The 11,866-nt window shown below is 31.8% G+C and overlaps 1 protein-coding gene across 1 annotated transcript; it reads left to right on the forward strand.

Moving 5' to 3' along the window:
• Positions 1-943: 943 nt before the first annotated feature.
• LOC134718672 (G patch domain-containing protein 4-like) lies at positions 944-10,598 on the forward strand. Its single transcript, XM_063581328.1, has 7 exons — positions 944-1,036; positions 1,687-1,760; positions 3,476-3,568; positions 4,759-4,860; positions 6,097-6,188; positions 9,299-9,349; positions 10,105-10,598. Exons 1-7 carry the CDS (start codon positions 982-984, stop codon positions 10,583-10,585), a joined length of 948 nt encoding a protein of 315 aa, XP_063437398.1. The 5' UTR covers positions 944-981; the 3' UTR covers positions 10,586-10,598.
• The last annotated feature ends 1,268 nt before the right edge of the window (positions 10,599-11,866 follow it).

Raw genomic sequence — 11,866 nt, forward strand, 5'->3', positions numbered from 1 at the left:
GATGACGTTCTTTCACTAAACAATTCAAAATTTGGTGACTATGTGGATCGCATCTATCCCATCGAATTGGAGATAAAGGATACTACAGATACAGTTAAGTCGGCTTCATATCTTGACTTACATCTAGAAATTGACAATGAGGGTCGGTTGAAGACAAAACTTTACGACAAAGGAGATGAGTTCAGCTTTCCAATTGAGAACTTTCCATTTCAAAGTAGCAACATTCCAGCAGCACCTGCATACGGGGTATATATCTCCCAATTGATACGATATTCCCGTGCTTGCATTTCCTATCATGATTTTCTTGATAGAGGGTTACTGCTCACAAGGAAGCTATTAAACCAAGAGTTCCAAATGGTGAAGTTGAAATCATCCCTTCGTAAATTTTACGGACGCCATCACGAGTTGGTTGACCGTTATGGAATAACCATTTCACAAATGATATCGGATATGTTCCTTACGTCGTAACTACAATCCCCTTCCCTTTCATGAATTTGACCTACCGAATTAGACTTTTTACCGCATTTGTAATCACATAAGCAACACGACGGGTGCCGCATGTGGAGCAGGATCTGCTTACCCTTCCGAAGCACCTGAGATCACCCCTAGTTTTTGGTGGGGTTCGTGTTGTTTATTCTTTAGTTTTCGATGTTGTGTCATGTGTACTATTGTTTTTCTGTTTGTCTTTTTCATTTTTAGCCATGGCGTTGTCGGTTTGTTTTAGATTTACGAGTTTGACTGTCCCTTTGGTATCTTTGGTCCCTCTTTCATAATGAATTTACTTTTCTTTTTGTAAATATTTATTTTACAATAGAATACAAAAAACTCTCTTGCCACCGGGACGTAAAGTCTTTGTCAGTATGGAAAGTCCCTGCTTTTATAGTATATTTTCTCTATTTTTAAGTCTCCTTTCCGCAATTTCCAATCCGGATAAAAACGTCATTGTACATATTTTATAATGCACCACTCACTTCCGACAGCATGTCGAAAAATAAATTCGCAAGGAGTCAACTAGCTAAACATGGCTGGACTGAAGGTTATTAGAGCTGATATTTACAATGAAAGTTTCAAAATCACACAACTAATATATTCTCAACTAATGATACACGTGCATTTTTTTGGAAACTAAGTACAGTGATCAGGTGATGTCTTATATTGTTGTTGTTGACGTTGTTCTGTATCTTTCCTCCACTGTCGGAGAGCTGTAGTGTTGAAAATGGTTACACAATACTTCTTAGTGTAAATAAATATGCACTTACCCACAATATTGGATCATATTGTTGTTTTAGTATGTGTAAATACCCTTGAGCACAGAAGTAAGGTATGACATTTGATAAGACTCAGCACCACTAAATTATTGCATTCTAAACTTCATACAGTGTCACTTTTTGTATTTCAAATAATGCACAGTCACTTCATATCAAAGCAACAGGTTACCTGAGAGTTTTAGTCATGCTGGTGTTCCATTACTTCAAAAGTTGTTTACAAGCCTTTACAGGGGTGTAACAGCAAAACATTCGAACAAAATATAAAAATCAGTTGCCAATAGGCCTAGCTCAAAAGATCAGTATGAGGAACAAAAAGCACAAATATAAAAATCAATGACCAAAAAAGTAAGAGTACTCTCACATCATGCACATTACATTACATGCATGTATTTAATAAGTTTTTTATCCTATTTTTCAGGATCTGGACTTGGTAAGAATGAAAGTGGTATTACAGATGCAATCAAAGTGAAGCTAAAGCATGACACAGCAGGGGTTAGTATTTCACTGTTTAGCAACCTGGTCATGCTTGTAATATCTTCTTTATAAATTTTTATTTTTCAGGTGACTATGCTGAAGCTTACATGCATCTCCTGTAAAAAGTAAAATTACAAAAATACTGAACTCTGAGGAAAATTAAAAATGGAAAGATTCTATTATTAAATCAAATGGCAAAATCAAATGATAAAACACATAAAAAATAACTGTCATATTCCTAACTTGGTTAATGCGTTTTCAAACATTTATAGAAAATTTTGGATGGAACCTTATAGCGTTAAACCATTCACATGTATGACAAAGGTATCAAATTCTAATATATTTAAAAGCATTTAGAATTTGTTAGTTGTTCTTTTTTTTTTAAAATTTTTAGCTATTTACATGATCTAAGGCCCCCAAAAAGTATATGTCTGCTTACAGAACCCAACCAACCCTATTTTGAGGGCCAACCCTAAGCAATTTTATTTCCCTCTTCAAGTGAAAAATAAACTGAACTCGTGTTAAAAGTAAAGATAGTGTTGTCTGACACATCCTAATGTTCATAATCATGAATATGATAGCTGTTTGAAGAAAATTTGCAACTTGCATGACTTGTGTGATGAAATAAAAAATTCAAATCAATATCAAAGGAAAATAATCCAATCATTGAAGTAATGGGTAAATTCTGCACATGATCAACTTGGACCACGACAAGAAAAACCTGCACACTCAAAATCAAGTCACAAAAAATAAAATGAAAAAATAATTAAAATGAAAATACCGACCTACCTACCCTATTTTTTTCAAAGCATGTAACCTTGAACAGACATATATTATTTTTGGCCTAGCAGTGTGACATGTTTCATTGCACATGCACTTGTCTCAGAAATAAAATTTTCCTATATATACATGTGTAGATAAAATAGCATTGTAACAAATGATGATAACGTGGGTTTAAAAAAAATATGTTTTCTGTTTTTGAAAGTCACTTATAGACCCAAATTGTTGGATGTACAATGTATTTTATTGTTTTTTATTGCATATTTGTGTTTTGTTAAGCTGTTATTCATGTTCATTAAAACAGCTGAGACATTTCATCATTTGCAAGTTATTTTAATTTGATTATAATTCAAAACTGATATAAATATATATTTATATTAAAATCGACCAGGAGTTGTCTCCCATATAGACCTAGGACTATAAAGTTATGTAATTTCTCTAGGTCACTGTGACTCACAGTGGCTCCCAAATAACTTTATGTTTTGTCAATAACATGGTTTATAATCATGTTACTCTGTGTGAATGTATATTCATGATTTTAGTTTAAGGTGGTACATAACACTACAGGGAGATAACTCTGTAAAATTAGCTAAACGTTTTAATTACATTGTGTTGTTAAAGGAATATTTAGCTTCTCAATGATCAAAATTAGTGTTTGTCAAACTGCTATATAACCAGTGTAATTTTTCTGATAAAATGGTTGGTTCAAATTTTTGGAAATTTTTATATTTTTGTCATAGGGTCAAAGTAAATCATTTATCAAATTTATATGAAAATTAAACGAGCCAAATAAATTTCAGTGAATGTGTTTGGTACCACCTCAAATGTACTTTAAACATTCTTATCATTAATTGTGCTTTATTATGTAATTCATTTATTGTAAAGCTTAAATTTTGGGCACCATCCCTGAATGGTTGATAAAATTATCTCATATTATTTACTTATGTTTACAGGTAGGCCATAACAAAGGAGATGAGTTTACATTCCAGTGGTGGGACCATGTATTTAACAAGGCAGCAAGTAGTATATCTGTCAAGTCTTCTGATGTAAGATTTTTTTACAAATATGATCCCCCAAAGTACATGATGTAAAATATGATTAACTGAGTGATTGACCAGCATTTTTATAGTCCCCCAACTTTTCAGTCATTCTGACTTTCTGTCCTTCTGCAACAAACCATTATACAGACATTTTTTCTAAACGCCTTCAGATAATAGGCTGATTTTTGGTTTGTGAGGTAACCTTGATGAGTTACAGATCCAGTTTAAGTTTTGTTTCGCTCCAATAATTTTCGGTTAAATTTCAGGCTTTGGACTTCGATAAATTGTTGAAAACCACAGTTATAGGGACTTTTTTGTAAATACCTTAAGATTTTGAGCTGATTTTTGATATTTATATATTAATGTGAGACAACTGTCATGTTTGTGTCCACATGTGTTGTTGAAATCGCAGATTTTCAACTTATTGAGACAGGGTCATTCGTGTTGTTCCAACACATATAGTCTATTACCATTCATTCTTTGTTAATTAAGTTGACTGTTTAATGGACTTTTTTATGCCCCTGCAAAAATATGTCAAGCAGCATATTGGTCAGTCCGTTTATACAACTGAATATAGAGCAAAATGCATGAGAATTAAAGTTCAGCAGCAATTAGAAAAAAAGTTTTCAATTGACTATGTTGTTTTCTACTCACAAGGTCACACATAAATCACTCACTAAACATGCTAAAAGTAGTTGGTTGAATTATATCTAAATTTTTAATTCATAAATGCTTAAGGAAGTTTGCTTCTTAGTTTCAAAGTTATAAACTTTTCAAATCATTAGTTTATATAGATAGGGGATTAATAAAAGAATCCAAAGACAAAACAATATATATAGGCCACCATGCTTGTTTTCAAGATATAAGCCATTGAAATTTTGGTGGGAAAATATTCTCTCTTGACTTTTCATAGCTTTATCATTAACAAGTTGAAGTTCGCAACTGTTAAAAAGTAATTATTTTTTTTTAGACTTTTACAGATGGCTTATCATTATAAATGTAAAAGTTTTACAAAAAGAAAATGGGGTCACTCGGCAATTTTTTCAAGGCATTCAAATGGATAAAACTAGAGGATTCTGAAAATCTGACAAAAAATTCAATACATGACAAGCCAGCGCCCTTAAAGAAAAAAATATCCTGTTGAATATAAAAATTACAAAGTTATAATACATGTATGAGAATTTGGTTGATTTCAGGATGGTGTTGCAGTTAAGAAAGTTGGAGATAGTGGACCTGTTAGTAATAAAAAGACAAAAACATATAATAACAAGGCATTGTTGTATGGACAGTTTGTCAAGGTAAAATTATATCTATATTAGAATTTTTTTATGCCCTGCACCCCTCAAAAAGGGAAGGATTAAAATGAAAGCTATTCTTTTGCCTTTAGGTGAGGTGAGGAACAGTAACCATGCATGGACTCAGGGTTCTCACTAAGATGAGTCCTGGTCAAATCTGTCTGGACTCACCATTTTCAAAACAAGTGAGTCCACAGATGCATCAAGATTGAAATAGTTTGTATAAACCGAACACAGTTAAACACAAATATCATAATTTTATAGCAAAAGTTTAAAAGTGATCTGAATTTAATGTCATTTTATTGCTCTGTTAGGAAAGGGAGACTAAGATATTACATTATATTGTAATAAAATATTTTCTTCTTGCTGTTGGACTCATCATGGCTAAAAATGACGAGTCCCTGGACTCCCTTTCAAACATCCCAAACAAGAACCCTGCAACATTTTTTTCTGGAATAGCCCTTCTCAAAATCTGTACCAGAATTATCATTTTTGTTTGAAAACTGTGATAGATACAGACATTTTTTATACGACCACAAAAATTGAAATTTAGTCGTATATTGTTTTAATGTAAAATGATAAGCAAGACACTCATCAGACACTACCTTAATAGAGTTATTGCTCTTTATTAAGGATTTTTATCATGTTTTTGTGATTAGCCTAATATCTTGAAAACAATAACAGCTGGAAAAAACTTAAAAAGAAAAAAGATCAACAAGTCAAGATTTAAAAATAAACCAACATAACAGAAATCATCAGTTGACTCGTTTTTATATGACTGCAAATTTTTTTTGGGGTTTATCTACAATGTATGATCGTATATCATTGCCGTCCAAAGATACATTTGGTTTCCAGACAATAAACTCTGCAGTCATATCATGCTGCACTTAGCAAAGCAATATTATTTGCCACTTATTTTGAAACTTTAATATAAAGATAAAGGTAGAACCTTTATATATCAAAAATTATCAGCAAGACAATATAAATTTACAAATAAGCCGTCATGCTGGATAAATTTGTGAACAGCCCTTAAGTGAGAACAATGTTCAAATTTTAAAATTAAGCACAATAGATGTCACCCTGCAGTCATGGATGATATATCCCCCACATGTATTTATTTTTGTTGTTTAAGGGAGCAACAACAAGCTTAACACATGGTAATGAGGACCATACAGAGGAAGGCTTTGGTAGCAGTAATGATGTATTCTCTATCATATATATTTGTTTTTGTTGTTTCAGGGAGCTACCTTAACTAATGGTAATGAAGATCATATAGAAGAAGGTGTTGAAAGCAGTGATGAAGAAGAAACAGAAAAACTTAAGATGAACAGGTAGTTAAATTTATGCATTGTTTTATTCATTAGACAAAGTCCACTTTTGGTCAAATAAATGACTTTGAATTTTAATTTTGTACTTAAATTTAAAAAAGGTAATTATTAGTTTCTTAAATGGACCTGCTTCAATAGCCTAACTGCTAGGTTAAACAAATCTTGGCAAAAGAGTATGCCATAGGCTTCAAGTCTCTCATTTTTATACGATCACAAGAATTGAAGATTTTTTGGTCGTATATTGATATCACTTTCATCGCGTAGCTACGTTTACGTCAAAACGCCCAGGGGTACACTTGAATTTTGATACAAAAAAACAATCAAATGAAAATAAAACAAACTTGTTAGAATCACATCAGCTTTATAATTCTTTCTTCATTGGCTTGTAATTGCGGATCAAATATACTTTTCAGCCAAATGGATTGGTGCCATATTATATATTCCGGTTTATTTTCTGTAAAGTCTGAATCTATACTGTGAGTTCTATACTCATTTCCCTTTCGTTTAAAGCACTCCATCATCTTCGGAGATTCGTTTTGTGGTTTACAGTTTTGTTGAGGCTGTGACATATTTATGACGCCAAAGCAAGACATATCAATCCTTAATTTTATTGGCGGTGTCAATATTTAGGTTCAGTATGTTAAACCTTTTTTTAAAATAACAATAAACTTTGCCAAACCTGTGTGAAATTTTAGGTAAGTTGAACAGAAACTGTTTGTGGTCAAATGATTAAACTGACTGAGAGAATAATATTGTTTATGCAGTTAATTTTCCCGTGTTTTAGTCTGGAGTTAACATTTTTTACACAACAGATTCTTTGTCAAATCAGAGACATATATACTATATACACATGTGTAAATATGTCTCTGTTCGATTTAAATGAAAATTTAGCAGAATGCAAGCATTTTTTTAATATTTTGGTTTGAAGCAAAGTTTTGAAAGTAAATTTGTTAATTCCTTTTTCAATTTGATCTGACAGACTGTCAAAATGACTGTATGGCTTTTTTTCTAAATTAAAAATGCATAAACCTTCATAGTTTGTCACGAAACTTTTGCCAAAACTAGTATTCAAGATCAAGAAAATTTATCTAAAGAAAATGTTCGATTTTTTGTAATGGACTGATCAATGGATTCACTTTTTTGTAGGGAAAATCCCAGACGGGAACCAGGGTTCTACAGAAACCTTTACTATATCTAATATTGCACCTTCAGACCTTAACATATCTGAATATTTAATATTACGCATTATAATTTACGAAATTTGGACACAAACAAATGGTTTTTTTTGGTTGCTTGCTTTAACTGACTGAGAGAATAATATTGTTTATGCAGTTAATTTTCCCGTGTTTTAGTCTGGAGTTAACATTTTTTACACAACAGATTCTTTGTCAAATCAGAGACATATATACTATATACACATGTGTAAATATGTCTCTGTTCGATTTAAATGAAAATTTAGCAGAATGCAAGCATTTTTTTAATATTTTGGTTTGAAGCAAAGTTTTGAAAGTAAATTTGTTAATTCCTTTTTCAATTTGATCTGACAGACTGTCAAAATGACTGTATGGCTTTTTTTCTAAATTAAAAATGCATAAACCTTCATAGTTTGTCACGAAACTTTTGCCAAAACTAGTATTCAAGATCAAGAAAATTTATCTAAAGAAAATGTTCGATTTTTTGTAATGGACTGATCAATGGATTCACTTTTTTGTAGGGAAAATCCCAGACGGGAACCAGGGTTCTACAGAAACCTTTACTATATCTAATATTGCACCTTCAGACCTTAACATATCTGAATATTTAATATTACGCATTATAATTTACGAAATTTGGACACAAACAAATGGTTTTTTTTGGTTGCTTGCTTTAACCCACGGCTCTTTTTAAACATATCTTAAAGTTACTGGTTTTGACGTTTTATCAAAATCCAATAACCATTATATCATGTATATTTCAAATTAACAAAATGAATAATTGAACATAGCTAATAAACCATTTAGAATCTAAGTATGTTGCTACTGGTGAGTTTTTAATAACAGAAATGGTATCCATTCTCGATAACTCGTTGGCTTCCAGCTATTTGACTTCCTCACGCTAAACCACTACCAGCAATTGTTTGACATGGACCCATTTGGGGTCCTAGGATCCCTTGCCAAGGTTCTGGCATACACATAAAAATTACCTAGCTACGCCACTGACGTCGCCCGAAGACATTTGGTTTTCATGCTCTAACTTTAGTAAAAGTAAATATGAAATTTAAACACAAGGTTTATGACCATTAAAGGAAGGTTGGGATTGATTTTGGGTGTTTTGGTTCCAATAGATTAGGAATAAGGGCCAAAAAGAGCCCAAATAAGCATTTTTCTTTGCATCTGGTTACATATTGCATTTTTCAGAATGCAATGGAAACCTTGGCCTCATCCTATGATCCCAAATGGCATGTAACCAAAAGATTACAAGGATAAAATTAAATCCCAAGAGACAAAAAAAATCAGTTTTGGGGTTTAAGATAAAGTGTTGCTTTTGTATAGACCAATAGATGTAGATTCTTATTCTTAGTACTGAGGATATTTGATAGACCACTAGTCTAGACATGATAGATACCACATTTTAAGAAAATCAGTAAAATAAAATCTTTACACACTGTGCTTGTTACCTAATACAATATGTATGGGGTCAGTAGGAACCAATAATATTTGTTGTACATGTAAAATTATACATTACTGTCATGACTGTTCCAAAATGAATGATACAATCAAGTTCTTACAATATTTGTAAACAAAAATTGTATATTGCATAGCAATATAATATTTCCCACAGAAAGTTAGTGTGCAATAAATTCTCATATTGCACTAGTGCAAATAAATCTTCAAAATTCATGACGTCGTCAACGACAAAATCTTGGTTTAAAACAATTTTTACCTTCAAATATCTTATTGCTATACAATAAAAGGGTTATTGCATGAATATTGGGGAATATTGTCCCTCATAGAACATATTTTCCACTGGTAAGCTCGTGCAATATAAAATTCTACTTTGGACAATATTCCCCAATATTCATGCAATAACCCTATTAGTACCAAGATATCATCATAATTATTTTGTTTTTTCAGACTTATGGATGACAACATGGTGGACATTTGTGGTGGTATGACAGCTCATAAGTAAGTATTTTGGAATATGTACATGAAATATGTAAATAGAAATATGAAGATGTGGTATGAGTGCCAATTAGGGCACTCTCCATGGAAGTTACAATTTTTATAAAAGTAAACCATTTGAAATAATGTTCATATATTTAAAAATCTATTATATATCAAAAAGCCTTTGGCAATATTTTTAGGTGAAAGATTTGATTTCAAGAAATAGCTTAAAGGAAATGAATAATCATCCTATATCAAAACTTTTAGTTTAAAGATTACTGTTAAATATCAAAATATCAGGATCCAGGAAATGGCAGTGTTCATTGTGTGTATTTTACCTTTATTTAAATAAGGTCAACAGGACAAATCTCTTTAGTGTACATGTTCATATTGAAGCAGTAACTATTGAGACCAACAACGTCATAAAACATCTCAAAGTGTTATTAAATTTTGTATCAGATATTGACATGCTTTTAATCTTCAATGTTTTTGTTCTATTATATTGATAATGTCATACAAGTGAGAGGTTTAGCTAGCTATAAAACCAGGTTCAATCCACCATTTTCTACATTAGAAAATGCCTGTACCAAGTCAGGAATATGACAGTTGTTATCCATTTGTTTGATGTGTTTGGACTTTCGATTTTGCCTCTTGATTTTGGATTTTCCTTTTTGAATTTTCCTTGGAGTTCAGTATTTTTGTGTTTTTACTTTTTACAGAGCAGCCAGACATGGCCATAAATTAGTTCAGTATTTTTGTGTTTTTACTTTTTACAGAGCAGCCAGACATGGCCATAAATTAAGTGCTAAGATGGCTAGAGTTATGGAGCAAGAAAAACAGGAATTGGAAAAATTAAATAGGATAAAAGAATTAAAACAAAATCCTGGAAGAAAAAGAACGAGAAGTGAAACTTTAAATGATACAGAAGAAGATAAAACAAACCAAGAGGAAAATACAAGTGTGAAAAAGAAGAAAAAGAAAAAGAAAAACAGAGACCAAACTACAGATTCAGATTTACATGAAAACACTAAAAGAAGTAAGAAAAAAGATGATGTTGATGAACATATGTTAATAGATGGTTACCACAGTGCAATATCTAATGACTGTTTAAAATCAACAGAAAGTGAATCAGTAGACGATGAAATGACAGAGAGCAGTAAGAAAAAGTCAAAGAAAAAGAAAAAAAATAAGAAAAAAGTTGAAGAGACAGAGGCAATTGAGAATAAAAAAAGAAAGAAAAAGAAACAGAAGAATTAAATTTAAATAAATTCATATTTTATTGATTTTCATTAGAACTATTTTATTTTGCCACTAGCATGTCTTGCTCATTATAATGATTAGGGTTTTGAAATATCCCTTATTTGTCTGTTTGTTTCCCTGCATCCATGTTGATTATTCCCCACGCAAAGAAGTTGCAGAGGGTATACTGTTTTTGAATTGTCCCTCTGTCTGTCCGTCCGTCAATCAGTCCTGTTTCTTGTCATCGCATCTCCTCTCAAACCACACAACATAATTTCACGAAACCTTTTTGAATAAAAAGGACATACTATGTAGTTGTGCATATTGACTTTGAAACTTTGAAACTTTTTATTTCACTAAAGGCCTCACTTTAGGCATAATAGTACAATAAATTTAACAAACAATAGTAATGCATGAACTAACATATAAACATATGAAGTAGGTGTATGCAGATGAAAGAGTAATATCCATATATTATCATTTAAATACAGACATAACAATTTTGCAACAGTAAATTACAATTCATTTTTTTTTCTAGGAGTTGCGCCCCTTTGAATTTTTTTGCTTCAATGTACTACTGAAACAGTTTGTCAACTCCTCTAAAACCACAGAACAGAATTTCATGAAACTTGTAGATAATGAGGACATGCTATGTAGATGTGCATATCAACAGGAAATTACGATTCAATTTTTTTTCTAGGAGTTACGCCCCTTTGAACTTATTTGCTTTAAGGAACTACTTTAACAGTTTGTCATCTCAACTCCTCTGAAACTACACTACAGAATTTCAGGAAACTTTGTGCATGATAAGGACATATTAAGTAAATGTGCATATTGACAGGAAATTATGATTCATTTTTATGCCCCACCTACGATAGTAGAGGGGCATTATGTTTTCTGGTCTGTGGCTCCGTTTGTCCCTCTGTGCATCTGTTCGTTCGTTCGTGCGTTCAGGTTAAAGTTTTTGGTCATGGTAGTTTTTGAAGAAGTTGAGTCCAATCAACTTAAAACTTGCTACACATGTTTCCAATGATATGATCCTTCTAATTTAAATGCTTTCCAATGATATGATCCTTCTAATTTAAATGCTTTCCAATGATATGATCCTTCTAATTTAAATGCTAAATTATAGTTTTGACCCCAATTTCATGGTCCGCTGAACATAGAAAATGATAGTGCGAAGTTCAGGTTAAAGTTTTTGGTCAAGGTAGTTTATGATGAAGTTAAAGTTACATCAATTTGAAACTTAGTACACATGTTCCCTATGATATGATCTTTCTAATTATAATTCCAAATTAA

This window comes from Mytilus trossulus, chromosome 5 (assembly GCF_036588685.1).
Source record: "Mytilus trossulus isolate FHL-02 chromosome 5, PNRI_Mtr1.1.1.hap1, whole genome shotgun sequence".
NCBI lineage: Eukaryota > Metazoa > Mollusca > Bivalvia > Mytilida > Mytilidae > Mytilus > Mytilus trossulus.